The sequence below is a fragment of the Taurulus bubalis genome (genome assembly GCF_910589615.1).
Source record: "Taurulus bubalis genome assembly, chromosome: 10".
NCBI lineage: Eukaryota > Metazoa > Chordata > Actinopteri > Perciformes > Cottidae > Taurulus > Taurulus bubalis.
In genome coordinates, this window is record NC_136598.1 from 23505127 (window position 1) to 23523672 (window position 18546).

Sequence of the window (18546 nt, forward strand, 5' to 3'; positions counted from 1 at the left end):
CGACTGTCATTAGTCGGACTTTCCGGTCGTACGCGCTCTTCTGTCACAAATGGTATGCAAGAGAACCAGTCGGAGGCAGAGTTCACCTAAGTGTTTGCTGCAAAAGAATTTTGAAAAAAAGACAGGATCTAGTACAGACCCCTGGGGGATGCCTTTACGTGAGCTACGTGGGGGAATGTGAACCTATTTACTTGCCATTTTATTCCAATTATTTCCATTAATCTTCACCCCGCTCATCGTCTCTCTACTTTATGCCTTTCACCATCTCCCATTTTTAGTATATTCACACTTCTTTTCCTAATTTTACGGTCTTCACGTCTCCGTCTTTCTCACCGAGTTGTTTATGTCAGCCTTTCACGTCTTCGACACAACAAACTTAAAGCCATCCCAGAAGTATCACCAATAAAATATCCTGTTGCCCCAAAAGAATGAACTAAGAGGATTGTTAGGCTCTTGCTAAGAAACGCTGGGTACTTTGGTTAAAAGTTACAGTGCATTTATGACACTGATAATGTAAAGCAAATCTGTGACCGTGTGTGTGTGTGTCTGTGTGTGTGTGTGTGTGTGTGTGTCTGCGTGGGTGCGGAGTGATCTCCTCCCAGCTGGTGACCATTGAACTCTCAACCCAGTCCCCCTGCTGAGGGAGCTGGCAGGGGGGGGTGAGGTCCACTTCCACGGAGACACACACACCTCCACCCCCGCTCCTCCTCCACACATGGACTCATCCCAGACCCAGGCACTATAAAAAGTCTGCTCTGGCTGAAGTTTGTCAGTCTCATCACGAACTCCACCAGGTAAGACAAGCAACAGCTGCATCTCTTCCTGGGGACTTGGGTGCTAGAGTGGATAGTCAGACCAGAAGAACTTCTTTTCTTTTTTTGGTATCTGCCAGATAGAGCTCTCTGCAATCTGTAAACTTTGATGAAGTTTAACTTTGGGATCGTGCCGTTGAGCCCGTGGTGATATTTTAGCTGTTGTCTCCGTTTCCAGAAGTCGAAGCGGCCTCTAAATTTAAGAGTCTTACGATTGTCTGTGAGCTCAGGGAGATAACTTGGTAATTCTGGATGAGCATTACTTAGCAGTCCAGAGCTAATCAGCTTGAGCTGTCTCTCTGAATTCGGAGCCATCCCTAATCCACACAGATTACAGGTTATTTTAATTAGCAGCCATATGTTTAGTATGAACTCATGTGGACCACTTCAGGGATGAGTGTGTCACTTTAATGGCGAGTTAAACTCGTCTGTACTTCTAAGCCTGCTCATCTGTCTGTTTGAAGTGACTCACTGGATTAACGGGTTTCCACATTTAAATTGTATTTTTCTTAGTGCAATTTAAACTATTCAAACTTCTTTACATGTAATACCGTGAGTTTGACGTGTTCTGCCTCTCTTTTTTTTCCCTCTCTAGACCACCATCATGAAATTCGTTGCTCTCGCTCTCGCGCTTTTCCTGGCTGTCGGTGAGTACGGCTTCCTACACAACCTGCATGCACAGCTTCGCTTAGCTAGAACATCAACACATTTTCTATTTCCCCCCTCTCTATCCGCTCGTCTCTCAATCCCAACTCTCCTTCCCTCCTCTCAGGCTCCCATGCCGCTTCCGTGCAGGCTGATGCACCATCCCAGCTGGCCCACGTCCGGGCCGCTATGGATGTGTACCTGACTCAGGTGAAGGACAGTGCCAACAAAGCCCTGGACCAGCTCGATGACACCGAGTACAAAGAGCTCAAGTAAGGCCCTTCAGTCGGTCTCACTTTCCGTGAGTTGGTGACTTTTTAAAAATACCATTTACTAAATCATATTGTGCTAAAACGCTCTTCCTCCTCCATCTCCGTTCCCTCCCAGGATGCGCTTGTCTCAGCGCATCGAGGACATGTACACCCAGCTCAAGACTCTGCAGGGCGCCGTTTCTCCCGTCACCGACAACGTCGTCACCACCATCGCCGACGCCACCGCCGAATTCCGCACCTCGGTCATGACCGACATCGACAACCTGAAGGCCCAGCTGGAGCCCAAGCGCCTCGCCCTGAAGGAGGTGGTCGACAGGCACATCGAGCAGTACCGCGCCACCCTGGAGCCCATCATCACCGAGTACTCCGCCAAGCACGCCGCCGATATGGAGGTCCTGAGGACCAAGCTGGACCCCATCGTGGAGAATCTGCGTAGCCAGGTGGCCGTCAACGTGGAGGAGACCAAGACCGCCCTGATGCCCATCGTGGAAGCCGTGCGCGCCAAGCTGTCTGAGCACCTGGAGCAGCTGAAGACCATGGTTAGCCCCTACGTCGAGGAATACAAGGACCAGATGAAGCAGGCCTACGACCAGGCCCAGGGCGTCAGCGCCGACGACCTCACTGCCATGAGGGAGAAGATCCAGCCTTTGGCCGACGACATCAAGCTGAAGCTCACCTCCATCTTCGAGATCGTCGCTGCTTCTATTAACAAGAACTAAAATCCTTTCTTGTGTTCTGTAACTAACTATCAGTCCTACCATTCCACCCTTTCTCTCTCCATTCCTTCTTTCCTCACAATGCGCAGCCAGACCAACTCCCAAAAAAAACGATGCCGGTGCCTGACTCGCTGCACACTTGTTTGCTACCAAACGGCAGGACTCTTGCTCTCTCTCTCTCTCTCTCTCTCACTCTCTCCGATGCAAACACCTTGCTTTTTTTTGTGCGCGCACGCTCAAGCACACGCAAGCAACAGACACACATGACACTCTGCACACACACGCTTTACTCTTCGCATGACATGGCCAACTGCTTACGTTTTGTGTAGGAATTGCATGTGAATCATCACAAGTGCCCTGAAGCTCTGTGTAATGATGCTTGTCTGATGAAATCTGTGCTTTGACGAAATACAGCTCAATAAACAAATGACTTGTTTATACAAACTACCTCGCTCTCTGACTCCTAATTTGAACTTTGCCTCAGTGATCTGCCTGTAGTGAAGCGGCGTGTTGACACACTGCAATTCAGCCGACATGAGAATAGATATATATGGTCACATAAAACCATTAAAAGCATTTAAACATAATGCAGAAGAAAAAAAGATTTAAGACCATTAATTAAAAGATTAAAAACAGTCAATAAGCAAAAAATAGAATACAAGTTGCAGTGAAGTTTAAGAAATAAAATGCTGTAGTGAGATGCAGAAATTGGTTAATATCCTTAATGATAAAATAATAATATCCATAATGCAGTCTAATAACAAAAATGACCCTCTCAGGAATTTACCAGCACAGCTTCCTCTTTATTGGACCGCCTCCAAGGTCATACATATCACACAGACAGCATTCTGAGGGGTCATCATTGATCACGAGGACCCTTAGAAAAATAACAATATTAATACAATCAGTTGTACTTAAGAGAGACATCCAATGACATATGACATATTTCCGCCTGTGGTCCTGGAAGCTGTGATTAATGAGCTGATCGCGGGATGCGAATTGGTCTATTGACAATCTTAAGTTGTGTTGTGCTTCATTAATTAAGGGGAAAGCCCGCTTTTCTGCTTTGGATCCCTCAGGCTGGAACCCTTCGACACTGTCCCATCATAGAGCCACATGAGGCTACACACACACACACACACACACACACACACACACACTAAACCTTTGCGACTCAGCATTTGTACTCAGACAACTTTGATTCATCAAGAGCATAAATCAAATCAATGCTAACGTGCATCTTATAAGGCTGCTAGAATGTTGCAATTAATCTAAACCAGGAATGTCACCTTCAGTTTTTTCTAATTAGTATGGTGTTGAAACTCTGCCCCAAGAAAGTAGGCTATGAATAATAAAGGCAGTTGGTGTGCTGTCTCCATCTGTCCACACTCAGTAACCCTGGGCTTGATTGGGATGTTATTCGTGTCCTCCTGGTCGGTCAAGACGAGCTCCACTTAGCGCTTTAGGCGATATGAAACAATGGCAAAAGCGAGCAGGGATCTCTAGATGCTCCGAAAAGGTTTTGTGTGTGTGTGTGTGTGTTTGTGCGTGTTTGTGTATTCACAAATCTCGGGGCCACATGCATGCTGTGATGTATTGTAATGGATGAGGCAGGCATGAGGTCCCCAGTGAGAGTCTCGTGGTTTATAAAACCAGCATGTTGCTGGACACAAACAGCCACTCCTAACACTTGGACGCACGTCGACCACAGCACCTGGCGCTGGACTGGGAGGAAGATCTTTTCGCCTTAAATATATTTATTCATTGATGGTTCTCTGCTGGTCTCGATGGCGGACGGCAGCGAATAGAGAAATCAAAAGAAGGGACCAAACGGCTGAACTAAATCATATTATTTCTCTTGTAAACCTTCAAATTATGGACGGTAAGTGTTGGTTTCTATGCTCGAAATGATCTGAGCAAGAAAATATGCATTCACGTGACGATGGACACACGTTCACCTCACATCCTCCCCTCTCCTCAGGTCCTCATCTGCCCCAGAGCTGTGAGCTATCTCTGCCCTGCTGTGCAGACGGCGGGTCGCTGCCGAGCGCCAAGGCCCACCAAGTCAGCGGGGTCAGAGTTCAGCTGGAGATGCACGCACTCTGGCAGCAGTTTGACCAGCTGGGCACGGAGATGATCGTCACCAAAGCCGGAAGGTATAAACAATAACGCTCGTTAGCCTTCCCTCTTCTTCTTTCAGGTTGCGTCTCAATACACCGTGTTCATTTTGTGCGTGTTCGTGAACCGCAGGAGGATGTTTCCAACATTCCAGGTGCAAATCTCCGGGATGGATCCGACTGCTGAATACGTCCTGCTCATGGACTTTCTCATTGTCGACGACAAACGATACAGGTGAGACTTAGTGTGTAACAGAGCATTTTGTAGCCCACAGTAAATGCTTTAAGCTCATTTATGATCTGCTCATACTAAGGTCTCATCTGACCTCATCGATCCTGTTTTGTGTGTGCGTCAGATATGCGTTCCACAGCTCATCCTGGTTGGTGACGGGGCGAGCGGATGTTGTCGCCCCGAGCAGGATGCATTTCCACCCGGACTCACCTGCCTGCGGAGCCCAGTGGATGAAGCAGACCGTCTCCTTCGACACTCTCAAGCTCACCAACAACCTGCTGGATGACAACGGACATGTCAGTCAATGACTCCTATACATTCTTTTACTTTTGAGAGCAGGAAAACAAGAGCATATCGACGGCCAAAGTGCAAAACGATCCAGGAAACGTGGGGGAAACCTCCTATCTGCACTTTGTGTATTTTGTACGATGTATTGGGCATCCTTAACAAATAGAATTCTGCACAAAAAAAACAAGTTTTGGGGGGTTTTCTCAAAAAAGGGAATTTTTGATAGGAGCATTTGCTCTTTGGCGATTGATATAGCACATTGCACATTGCAAGAACATGTAGAAACGTCTCTTATTTGACTCGCGTGTTGTTGTGTGTTCTCCGACTGCTCCAGATGATATTGAACTCCATGCATCGCTATCAGCCGCGCTTCCACGTGGTGTACGTGGATCTGACTCCCAACAGCCACTTAAACGCATACAGGAACTTCTGCTCTTTTTCCTTCCCCGAGACGCGCTTCATGGCCGTCACTGCCTATCAGAACCACCGGGTAAGGTGGCTTTTTGTTATTGTATTTTGTATTGTGCACTAACTGATATTACTGGTAAAGGATGATGGTCATTTCTTTGATTTCTATCTCATCTCCCAGATCACCCAGCTAAAAATTGCTAGCAACCCATTTGCTAAAGGCTTCAGGACGACAGACCCCCAGAACCGGTGAGTGTCCTTCAGTCACGTCTGAAATGCAGTTTGCCTGATTGACAAACACATGGGAAACACTATCTCTAGAAAAGGCCAGTCAACGAGATCATAGTGTATCTTAATCGCTGTTATCAGCTGGTACATTGTGATAATGCAGCAGTCTCCACGATAGCTAATCTTTGACCTTTGTTTTCAACGGAGGTAGGTTGTTGGCCATAGGGTAAAAATGCGAGGGACATGATATATGTATAAATATGTGACTATATACCTATATGCATATCATTATACGCAGTTTCTGTGTGGGTGGATGTGTGTAGGGTGGGTTATTCTGGACCCCTGGCAGTGTGGTGTCCACCAGAGGGCAGAGCTGAGCTGCTCTCTAACAAACCTGGAGAGCAGAGAAGCTGGGGCTCAAAGACGACAACCAGTGAGTATCTCTCTGTATGTCAGTGTGTTGGGTGAAACGACTCCACATAACTAATCATGCTAGTGTTTCGCTCTAGCTTCCACTCCTTAAGAAATGCATACATAATAACCCATGTTCATCCACAACCAGTGCAGAAACTGTGTTCTCTTGCATCCTCAGGAGAGGAGGACCCGACTCTGTTGCTCATGGAACAGTGTGGGCTGTTTCACCACTGTAAAGACTCTGTGGGACTCACCATGGAGATGAAAGATGGGGACGGCGTGTCAGCAGCGGCTTCCTTCCTCCCTGTCCCGTCCTACTGGGACTGTCCAGGATCCTCTGAGGAGAGAGGCGGTCTGTCATAGGGAAGGAAAAGAAGCAAACTAACTTTGAAAATGATATTTGACCTACTGCTCCCATGCAACTTTATTATGTGTTTGATAATGAATGTATATAATGTGTGGTCTCCGTCACCAAATTAATATATATGCATGATACAAGTGTTCCATTAACATAATAATGTAGGCTATATAACAATACAGCAATGATATGCTATCAATAGCATAGCATACGCACTATAGATTATAGCAACAATACAGTGATGCCACAAACTCACAGCTGAGAACAACAAACACACTGTCAATATAAATCACGTGGTCGTTTCTTGTTATAACATGTGTGCAACCGCCTACTGCCTGCGTCTGTTTTCTGAGATAATAAAATGCCATTTTGAAATCTTGGTCAGATTTTTCCTAAATTTAAACATGAAAAACGGTTTGGAAAACACAAATGATGTGGAGCAGGTAGCAATGCATCCAAATGCAACATGTCAGATGGGAATAGAGACGCCTGAGATCCGCAGATCCGGGTTATTTCCTAAAGCAGAGACAAGAGTCGCAAGTTTGCCTTCAAAATAAAAGACGTTTTGAATAAACAAATTAAAGTATGATTCAACGAGAACCAACATTTATTTTTGAATTGGTACAAGTAAAATAAATAAATAATTAAATGAATTAATATTATAATACTATTATTAATGATAATAAGAATAACAACAATGCAATTAATAAAGAAAAACAAAAATATCACAAACTAGTCAAAACATTATCATTTTACTTGAAATCCTCTGTGATTATGAAGTGATGTAAATCTACTTTCTTGGCTTAATGTGGACTTCTGTTGTTCTTTTTATTCTGCCCTTCACCTGTTAATAAACAGCGCAAACCAAAACTCTTTAAAGTGGACAGTCCCTTAAAACCGTCTGGTATGAGCCACTTTTTGAATATGCTTTTATTTCAGTTTGGACATATTTTGTTTTAAAGATGTGTATCTAGATAATAACCCCATAAAGCAAAATATCAATTTAAACAGATTAGTCCGTGCCGTTATTACCCTCTTGCTGCGGTCTTATTTTGAAAAACCTTAACAGGAAGTCGTGCGGTTTTCGTGTTCAACTTGACGGTGGCGATGCTCGCTCAGCTCCCGCAGCTCCGAAGGATGCAGCGGGGTGGATGGAGGAGGAGGAGGAGAAGGTGAAAGACTGGAAGACGGAGAACTGAATGAACGGGTCGGGGAAGGATGCGGATTACGGTGACTCCTCGCCGGTCAGCCTGCCCTTCCGACGACGGCTTCGGTCGTTTGACATGAGGACGTGCGGAGGAAAACCGACAACGGGTCGAACCGTGCGGTGCGTTAAACTGAGCGCGGAGGGAGAGACCGTTACGAGTGATTAACCGTCACCTCGAAGGGGCTTTTTGTTGCTTCCGCGACACTGGTCTAACATTGATTTATTTTCTCTTAATTTAACCGGAAGGATGGGAAAGAACACAGTGACCTCCTCATATTTGCAACTGACATTATGGTTTTAGCCGTCGTTTTAGCATCCTCGCCACCTTGTGTCCTCTCCTGTGTCCTCGATGTCAAACTGAACGGAGCGTCGTGAAGTCAAAAAAACAAAACGTAGTTCACCAAACATACACAACCCCGCCGATATTTCATCATGGAGGCGTTGACTTTGCCAGGTCTGCTAGTTTTGGCGACGCTGTGTCTGCTCGGCAACGGTCAGTCCGCGCCGGACGCCTCGGGCCTGCCTCTAGCCATCCGCGTGCCACTGCGGCAAGGCGCTCGCGCCGAGCAGCCAACGCCGCTGCCACCTGCCGCCATCGCGAACCGCGAGCGCGGCAACGCGGGAAAGCGGAGGCGGAGAGGAGCAGCGGCAGCGGCAGCGGCGCGCGGCATCAGCTTCGTGGACATGATCGATAACCTGCGTGGAAAGTCTGGTCAGGGGTACTACGTGGAGATGGCCGTGGGCAACCCTGCGCAGAAGGTAATGGCTTTATTTACATTACACTACTATGTTGTCAAAAACACTCTTAAATGGACACTAAAGAAGAAGAAACAAAAATGGCTGATCAGTAGCCTAACATTATTATCCTCTTCCAGTTGAGTTTAATCTGCTCAAGTGACAGGAATGTTGCATTCAAATACCAGCAGCTACACGTTACCCTCTCTGGTATCACTTCAAAAATAAATAATTAAATCCAGTGCTCTTTGTTGATTAAAAATGTGTCAAAGTGAAGGGCTTTTATCTTTAAAGCCATAACATATTACATTTATCTCGGTTTTACCCCAATCTTGCATGTCTAAGTGTGTCTTTTTTTATTTAGCTCTCTGTGTTGACGATTAGACAAGTTATAAAACAATAATAGCAATAATAGGCATATTTAACTAATTTCAAAGCACGACACGCACACACTACATCATAGTTATTATACTAAGGCCTACATTAGAGAAGATACTATGCATCTCAATGTGATATAACTGTAATATTTCTAATGCAAGATTTCTGCAATTACATTTGGAATGCAAAATTAAAGGAAGTTGACGGTACTTCAAATAAAATATACTGTTCAAGTATGGCCTTTCAACGACAGATGGGCCTGTGTGTTTGTGTGTGTGTGTGTGTGTGTGTGTGTGTGTGTGTGTGTGTGTGTGTGTGTGTGTGTGTGTGTGTGTGTGTGTGTGTGTGTGTAGTGAGAGAAAGGCCTGAATGGCACCGACAGATAATGGAACCATTAATTCTGCAGAGTGAGGAGTGCCAGCTGGGTGCAGCTGCGGTGTGCAGGCTGGCACACAGAGGGCGATGGAGAAAGTGATGATGATGATGAGTTGGTGGTAGAAGAAGAAGGAGAGAGGGAGAAGGTGAATGGGCGGGCAGGCAGGCCGGAAAAAATTATGAATAAGAGAGATGAAGAGGAGGAGGGACGAAGAGTGGATGAGAGTGAGAGAAGAAGAGATGCTGCTGGGCTCCATCATTGAGGCTGATCAGCTTCACTGTTTTGGTGATTGAAGCGCTCTATGTATAGTCTGATACAATCATTTAATCAATTAAATAACACACATGTTATTAATAAAATAAGATAAGATAATCCTTTATTAGTCCCGCAGTGGGGAAATTACAGGATTACAGCAGCATTGCTCACAAGTAAATGAAAAGATCAAAATCAAGTAATATAAATAAACAGTAATAAAAACAAAAACAAAAAAAGCAGTAAGAAGAATATTAAATATACAGACTGAGTACAAAATAAATAAAAGTATATAAAAAAAAGCTGGAAGTGGTATCCAAACAGGCCATTGGAAGGTGTTCACCCTGTGCTTCCCCCGAACATGTTTATGCCACTTTCATTTTGGTAATGCATGACTTATGACATTCTTTATGTTTGCCCTGATGTCTCAAATTGTGAGTCCTGTTTAAACCTGTGTCCATGGTTTTTCACACCCTAAAAAATTGAAATATAAAATAGTGAATACAAAATATAACAATCACTGCACTGTCCGACCTAAAGATGATCAGAAAAATCATTTTATTTTTAGAAAAGAAATCCTTAAAATGACCAGTCAGGCTGTCCATATCCATAACAACACACTTATGGACCATTTGTAGGTCCTTCGTGAGCCTTAAGATGTTCTGAATCAAATTATCTGAATCTATTTAGGGCTTTAAAAGCCCCAGCATTGAGATTAAAAAAGCTTTTTATTGAATATTCATTCATCAGTCGCTATTGATTGGTCTTGATTCAAATGATCATAACAGCAGAAGTGATAAAAGGCCTTTGAGGTGTGGAAATGACCGTAAGTCGTTTGCAGTAACTTCCAGAGACCACGAGATGTATTTTATGGGTTAATGGCTCGAACAGAGAGGACAGGAAGACAGAGACAGACAGCGGGGAAAGAGGTGAAGTCTCAGTGTCAGGATGCAGCCGCTAGTGCGAAAGAAACACATCCATCCTGAGCAGTCAGCGTTATTACACTGTGGTGTTCCTACAGACAGAAGATGTGTGTCTGTGTGTGTGTGTGTGTGTCATTGACTTGGATGTGTGAGTGTGTTAGCACAAAAAGCGAGGTTGACACAGCCAGTATTTATTCTTGGCTTTCGAGGGCAGCCCTTGAGACAGAAGCGTTTCTCCGTTTATTTAAAGAGCCGATCCATTATTGAACAGCTTGCTGTGGCTGTTTTTGTGTCGCTTCATCTGTTTGGGTGCTTTTCTTTAACACTGTAAAATAGTCGGCAAGATACTTCGCCGTGACTAAAGAAAGCTTAAACTTGAACCGGAACCAACTAACTCCTGTGACTGATTGTGCAAAATATGATACTCGCACGCAGAGATGCAGACAGAGGAGGAGGAGGAGGAGGAGGGAGAGAGAGGGAGGAGAATGGGCAACCTGAGAGGAGTGGAGGGGTAGAGTGGAGACATGGAGGGAGGGCAACAGGAAACAGCTCAGGACAATACAAGGAAAGAGGAATGGATACAGAGAATGGCTGAGAGATGAGAAATGAAAATGGGTGAGAGAGACAATCAGCCAAAGAATTGGCACCAGATGATCAATAGCAGACATTAAAAAAAAGTGTCTGTGTCTGTATCCAAGGTAGCAGTGATTATGTTTGTCCTTCAGAGATTGAACACAATCAATGTCACAATGTAACCCAAGCGTCAGTTTTACAAACCTATTGATTTTTTGTGTGCAAAAGGCAGCATCCAGAATATTTAATACATCTCTCTCTCTCTCTCTCTCTCTCCCAGTTGAACATCCTGGTGGATACAGGAAGCAGTAACTTTGCTGTCGGTGCAGCTGCTCATCCCTTCCTGCGCAGATACTACCATCGTTCTCTGTAAGTAGAGATGCGGCACATTGTAATAATATATTAGTTCCTATCCAGAGATTCCCTTCACGTTCCTCCTTCGCTGTATTCTCATGTCCTCCCTCTCTGTTTGTCCGACCGTTCGTCCCCCAGCTCCAACTCGTACCGCGACCAGGGCAGGAGTGTGTACGTTCCCTACACTCAGGGTCGCTGGGAGGGCGAGCTGGGCACCGACCTGGTCTCGGTCCCGCACGGCCCCAACGCCACGCTGCGCGCCAACATCGCTGCAATCACCCAGTCGGATCGCTTCTTCATCAATGGATCCAACTGGGAGGGAATCCTGGGACTGGCCTACGCTGATATTGCCCGGGTGAGAGCAGCGCACCAATTAATCCTTTAAAATGTATCATCAGGCCCTCATAAGCAGTCTGTTGTTGCACTGTGTGCTACTTTTCTGTGGCACCCACAACATTGGTAGGTCTTTCTTTTATTCATTGCTTTTAATTACTTTTCCTGCGTGCGATCTTTGAAGCCAAATAAGGTATTTCAATGTATTTATGTGAGAACTGGGCTTGTTAAAAGATACTGAACTGTAAAAAATGATGTATTTTCTTTTGTCTTAGCTTTCTGAATTCCTAATCGGATGTACTTTAATCACTCACCTGGTGCAATATCCAACACGTGCAATACGTTTAAGTACTTTTATAGTATTATCGGTCTGTATATTTAATATTCTTCTTTACTGTTTTGTATTGTTCTCTATTACTGTTTATTTATATTACTCAAATTTGTTTATCTTTTATTCACTATTCACCATGCTGCTGTAATCCTGTAATTTCCCCACTGCAGGACTAATAAAGGATTATCTTATCTTATCTTATTTTACTATGACATTAGATCTTGGGAAGGATGTAGCATACAGTTTTAAAAATGTTTAAACATCCTTTACTACTAAATGTATCTAATTCTACTAATACTCTCTCTCTCTCTCTTTCTCTCTCTCTCTCTCTCTCTCTCTCTCTCTCTCTCTCTCTCTCTCTCTCTCTCTCTCTCTCTCTCTCTCTCTCTCTCTACTCCCTCCAGCCCGACGAGACATTGGAGCCTTTCTTTGACTCTCTGGTTCGCCAGACTTCTGTCCCCAACCTCTTCTCCCTCCAGTTGTGTGGAGCCGGCTTCACCCAAAACTACTCCCTGGGCAGCGCTACTGTTGGTGGCAGCATGGTGAGACACACAAACACACACACACACACACACACACACACACACACACACACACACACACACACACACACATACAAATCATCTAATGTCACATTCGGAGCCGCTGCTGGATTTCATTGTTCCCATTGTTCATTGTGCTCTTAGATCATCGGAGGACAAGACCCATCGCTCTACGTGGGAGAGCTCTGGTACACTCCCATTCGCAGGGAGTGGTACTATGAGGTCATCATCGTGCGTATCGAGGTGAATGGAATGGACCTCAACATGGACTGTAAAGAGGTGAGATCGGACATATATACGGCTGCACAGAAATGCTGATTTAATGGCCAGTCACTGACACTAAAAGAAACTGCTCGTCTGTCTCTTTCAGTACAACTACGATAAGAGCATCGTGGACAGCGGCACCACCAACCTACGACTGCCTCGAAAAGTCTTCCAGGCTGCAGTCAAAGCAATTGAAGCCGCCTCTTCGGTCAGTCCTTACTCCATGGTTTCCCTTATTATGCTCTGCATAAAGCTTTGATTACCGTTAACAACCGTTATCAATCGTAAACCCACGTCTCATATTCATGGACCGCTTTATTGCCTTTATACGGACCCTGTAAAGAACTAAGTCAAGTATTGAAAGCATTATAAAGTCACAATATGTTGTCGAATATCCTGTCAACAATTTGATTTGGCTTCAAAATATACATATGTACAAATCAAATAGAAATTTTTAAGACCTCACGCTGGCTTCACCACGGTGAGTGTAAACTAGTCTCACTCACTGCCCAAGTCAATACTTACTAATCGCATTTAACAACCTACAGACAAATCTGTTGTTGGTATGAGCTCCAGTCTCCTGATTTGTAACGGGCAGGTATGTTTTTCAGACCGAACAGTTCCCCTCTGGGTTCTGGCTCGGAGAACAGCTGGTGTGTTGGCAGGCCGGCACCACGCCCTGGCACATCTTCCCAGTCATCTCCCTCTACCTGATGAGTGAAAACCACAACCAGTCCTTCAGGATCTCCATCCTGCCGCAGGTATAAAGCACCCGCCAATGGACCATTTAAGTATCTGAAGTAATATGACTTAAAGGTACAGTGGAATACAATATAGTTAAGTATGTTTTTATTCATGCATAATCACAGGAAAATAAGAATCATGTTTTCATAGAATGAGCCACTTCTATCCTCTTTACGGAGCCGCCTGCCATGTTTCTACAGTAGCCCAGAAAGGACAAACCAAACACTGGCCTTAGCACACGGGAGAAATCTCTGTTGGATGACTCTGCAACCTCACCTCTAGATGGCGCCAGACCCTACACGCTGCACCTTTAAGGCTAAAATTCCTATTGACCAGCAGCTACTATGTTTTGCTTAAACTGGATTGATGATGGGGATATTATGTCTAATTTTGGTGATCGGTTTGAATCCTGTCGGGAGACAGATGTTTGATTTGCCCCCTCAGCCTCTAAGACGTTTTGATATTTACTCTGAATTAGATTAAAATAGTAGGTCACTACTCTGAGTCATGTACAGAGCCACGTACATCCTCTGTAATTCTGAGGTTTTAGGTGATTTCACTGACTGCCTCTAATCCTGAATAAATGCAGTTTTCATTACCCTCTGTACCCTTCAGTCATACTCTTTTATGTAATCTCAATAGATGAAAGCCTGGCGAGGTACCATGAGGAGGATGAAAAAAAAAAAACACATTTCAGAGAGAATTACTTTTGAATATATTTTCTAAAGCTTTTCATAAAGCTCGGAAAAGTCATTAAACGGTTTTCATTCAAAGCCCTGCCAGAAATGCCTTGATGGCAGTTGAATGAAAAAGAGTTGACAGCGAGATTTCAAATGGCGAGGTCCCCTGCTGCAAATCTGTGGGAGGCCAACGACCTTGATGCCGACAGCAGAATGAAACGCTCGAGAAATGTTTGTGCTTCCGTTGCCTTCTGTTGGAATTTCAATAGCCGGTTCAAGAGCGAATCACCAGGTATAGAAGACGCACTGACCTCACGTATATACTGTAATACGTAAAAAGGAACTACTACTGCAATCACTGAGGCTTGACTAAAATATGAACTGAGTGAACCTGTTGCCAGATGCAAAAGTCAGTGGAATAACAGCACTATATAAACACGTTGACATTTATCCAAGTTTACTTATCAGACAAAATACAGTATATGCTGCTAGAATAGCATAAAAATAGCATAAATGTCTGAGATCAACTCAAATCAACCCATAATACTACTCACTACTAGCCTTCCAAGGGCCTTGACTAACATGCAGGAGTTTGAGGTACAGGGGCCATTCGGTTTCTATATGTAGCAAGTCTAATATTTTATTTGTTATTTTATTTAAACCTTTATTTAACCAGGAGAGTCCCATTGAGATTAAAACTCTCTTTTTCGAGGGAGACCTGGCCAAGACAGGCAGCAGCATAAAAAAACACATAGTTACAGACAAAAAACACAGAACAAGACAAGTTAAAAGAAACTAAAAGCTAAGACTCAATTTAAGAAATATTTACATTTTTGGGAACCTGCCTCTATTTCTTTCTAAATTTCATTCTAGATTTAAAAGCAGTAAGTGGTATCAGTTTTTTGAGCTTTAAAACATTCTGCAACATATTGCAAGATGAGGGAATAATAATAATAATAATAATGCTCATTTGTGCCGTGTAGAGCACAAGGACCACACCTCCTGTCCTGTGACTGTCTTTTCAGCATTTTATAGCAAAGCACCAGACATGGCAATCACCCTGAAATTATTCACCAGGTCTCGCTTGTACAAATGCTCTTTGTGACTTACCAGGAAAAAGTCCAGAATGAAAAGAAGGGAAGAAGGAGAAAATAACCGCATCGTAAATATCAAGAGATTTAAAAAAAATGAAAAATAGTATGATTGAATTGAAACAAACTATCACATATCAAACATATCAAATCACAGGAAGATATTCAGGAAATGTAGCAGAGTGTCCTTGATTTCTCTCCGTTTGTTCTTCCCGTAGCAATACCTGCGGCCGGTAGAGGACGTGGCCTCCGCCCAGGAGGACTGCTACAAGTTCGCCGTGTCCCAGTCCAGCACTGGTACCGTGATGGGGGCCGTCATCATGGAGGGCTTCTATGTGGTCTTCGACCGCGAAAAGAAACGCATCGGCTTTGCCGTCAGCACCTGCCATGGTGAGGGGTGATGAGGTTTAAGATGGAGGCCCATAGAAAAGAAGTATTGCTCTTTGTGTCTCTCACACACCCACAATCCCATTCTCCCCTTTCTAGTGCACGATGACTTTCGCACAGCCTCCGTGGAGGGCCCGTTCCACGGCGTGGACCTGGAGGACTGCGGCTACAACATCCCTCAGACGGACGAGTCCACCCTCATGACCATCGCCTACATCATGGCGGGAATCTGCGCCCTCTTCATGCTGCCGCTGTGTCTCATGGTGTGCCAGTGGCGCTTCGCCCGCTGCCTCCACCCACACGGGGATTTTGCTGACGACATATCGCTCCTCAAGTGAAGGGGGGGGACGGGAGACGGAAGGGAGCGAAAAAGGATTCGTGCGTGGAGACCTACGCTTGAAACACAGGGATTGTGGTGGAAGAGATGTGCGTCGTTACAAATTGCAGGGTGTTGTTGAAAGAGAGCTTTGAGAAGGAATACAATAGGTGAGGTATCGCAAATGCTGACATACGGCGAATACACAGCGAAGCAGAGCATTCTGGGATAAGTAGAGCCATTACTAACCTGAAGGACAGACGGGAGGCCAACGTCTCTTGTTTACGCTAACCTATGCAGATCAGCACGGCGAGAGGAAGGGAAGCAAAACTCTTTGTTACGAAGCCATGTGTAAATAGACCACGGGGATGGATTGGATTTGGAGCTTTTAAAAGCTCGGCACTGAGAAATAATTTACAAACACGGTTAATTGAAACAAAAAAACTCACAACCTGGATGTGAATACAAGATGTGAATCCATCACGCAGTCGGACGTGGGCGTTAACAGAGCTACACCCGGTAGATGTGTGTGAGCATGCTTGTGTGTGTGTGTGTGAACAGCTGTACTGTTAAATGAAGAGTATACGGAAAGATTTAACGAAGATTAAGATGATACTTATGAATATGATACTACTGAGTATGAATAGCATCTATTAAAATCACACTATTTTGCAAATGCCAGCAAAGAATTCTGCAACGCAAGTTAAGCATAGAGAGGTTCATTTGATGAAATATCAGATTATAACAGCATTTATTGCATAAAAATCAGTTTTGCTTGGTGTGAAATTGAGATTACCGAACGCAGTCAATATCAGATGTCATTTTCTCCTCATTTATTGATAGCTTAAATGTACTTATTGTAAATAAAATGTGTGCATACCAGATCCTCTATTTGCGCAGACACACACACACACACACACACACACACATACAGATTACACATTGTTTATCCTCCTGCTGCACCATCTGATGACTTGCACATGTAACAACACATTACATGTTAACTAACCAGGACTTAATAGGGCTTCTTCCACAGAAACAGCCTAACTCACCACATCTCTCAATGGGGACCACATATGTATGCTTGGACAAGGAAACCAGCCCAAAGTATGTTATACACGTAAGACCACTATGTATGTCTACAGTGGACCGTTTGTATTGTCTCAGCAAGCTGTAAATAGATCAACTCAGAACTGTATATTTATCTGTCAGTCTCTGGCAGCACTGTGGAATCAATAAAGTACTCATCGTAACTGTGACGTGACCATTTTTATTTCTTCATGCAAAACATCTACCGGGAAAACTCATTTAGTTGAATTTTAGAACAGCAGTGTGGGAAATAACTTAGAGAAAACAAATGCAATTCAAATTAAATTCCTGTTAATATTGAGGCCATTGTGGACATGTTTTAGATATATTCTTTGCAACTAAGATCCCACAACAACAACAATTTAAGAGCTGTGCATAATAATAAACTTCCATCTTTACTTGGTTGTTACATTTTCTGCACTCCACTCCACTACTTCACTTCTTTCAACTGTTTAAACAATGTTTGATTTATTTGCAGTGGGGCTGGATTATTAATCATTGGTTGTATACAGCTGATATTTTGTTTGAAAATATACAACATCAAATTGTATATATATATAGATATATCTATATATCTATATATATATTGGTGGGGCCCTACATCATTGCTATTTTGTGTGTACCTTTTATTATCATAAAGTAAAACACACACACACACACACACACACACACACACACACACACACACACACACACACACACACACACACACACACACGGACACACGGCCTGAGCGCCTGACCTTGTACGCCCCGCCCCCTGTGCCTACGGACCAATCAGGTGGCCCGCACCTCGCGAGCCCAACGACTGTATCACGTAACACGTTCAGGGGAGCTTCGACTTCTTGTATTACCCGGAAATGGGATGATGAGCTTACTTTTATTGCTCAATTTCACCAGGAACAGATGTAACAGCAGTTTGGCGAAAAGGTAAGATATACAAAAAAATATAAAGTAAACAATATTGTTCAGGTCGTAATGAGTTTCAACCGGATTTCCTGTTTCTTTTCAAGGCAGAGATATCAACAGTTAGCGTCGGGACAGCGACGTTAGCCGACTGTCAACAACAAAGCCTCGGTTTTAAAACAACTCCCAAGTTATGACTTCATTTTGTTTGCTTTAGAGCTCATACCGGTTTGGTTAGTTCATCGTAGCTGTAACGTTTAAGTGTCACCAGTCAATTCACTCTAACTGACCAGCGTTAACCTCAGCTAGCTAGCTAACCTGCTGGGATTACTACAAAACAAAATAAACAATCAGCAAAACTGAGCGCTGGCTGGCTCTGTCTGTCGGGCAGCTAGCAGGTGCGATGATGTGATTATAAAGGCAGCGATGCACTTGTTGTGTATCATTATAACGTGGTCAGAGACACATATTTGACTACGCAGCAGCTGACAAGGGTTTGGTGTTGTAATCTTGTTATTTCCCCTTTTTTTTTGTCAGTGTCCATACTAGATTGTCCATGTCAGAGTTGGGTTCATG

At 44.0% G+C, this 18546-nt stretch overlaps 3 protein-coding genes across 3 annotated transcripts; all 3 read left to right on the top strand.

Annotated features, from left to right (window-relative positions):
* Positions 1-1413: 1413 nt before the first annotated feature.
* Positions 1414-2879, top strand: LOC306742755 (apolipoprotein A-I-like). The gene is made up of 3 exons (XM_079225166.1): positions 1414-1459; positions 1585-1729; positions 1845-2879. The coding sequence occupies exons 1-3, from the start codon at positions 1417-1419 to the stop codon at positions 2446-2448; spliced, it is 792 nt and encodes a 263-aa protein (XP_079081292.1). The 5' UTR covers positions 1414-1416; the 3' UTR covers positions 2449-2879.
* Positions 2880-4320: 1441 nt separating this feature from the next.
* On the top strand, positions 4321-6495 carry LOC306742513 (T-box transcription factor TBX1-like; the record flags this gene model as incomplete). Its single annotated transcript, XM_079224904.1, has 8 exons — positions 4321-4327; positions 4427-4601; positions 4696-4797; positions 4919-5090; positions 5417-5572; positions 5672-5739; positions 6042-6151; positions 6311-6495. The coding sequence occupies 8 exons, from the start codon at positions 4321-4323 to the stop codon at positions 6493-6495; spliced, it is 975 nt and encodes a 324-aa protein (XP_079081030.1).
* A 1634-nt stretch (positions 6496-8129) lies between these two features.
* On the top strand, positions 8130-17159 carry bace1 (beta-secretase 1; the record flags this gene model as incomplete). The annotated part of the gene is made up of 9 exons (XM_079224905.1): positions 8130-8456; positions 11215-11303; positions 11427-11643; positions 12357-12494; positions 12639-12773; positions 12865-12966; positions 13370-13519; positions 15492-15663; positions 15760-17159. 9 exons carry the CDS (start codon positions 8130-8132, stop codon positions 15996-15998), a joined length of 1569 nt encoding a protein of 522 aa, XP_079081031.1. The 3' UTR covers positions 15999-17159.
* Positions 17160-18546: the final 1387 nt, after the last annotated feature.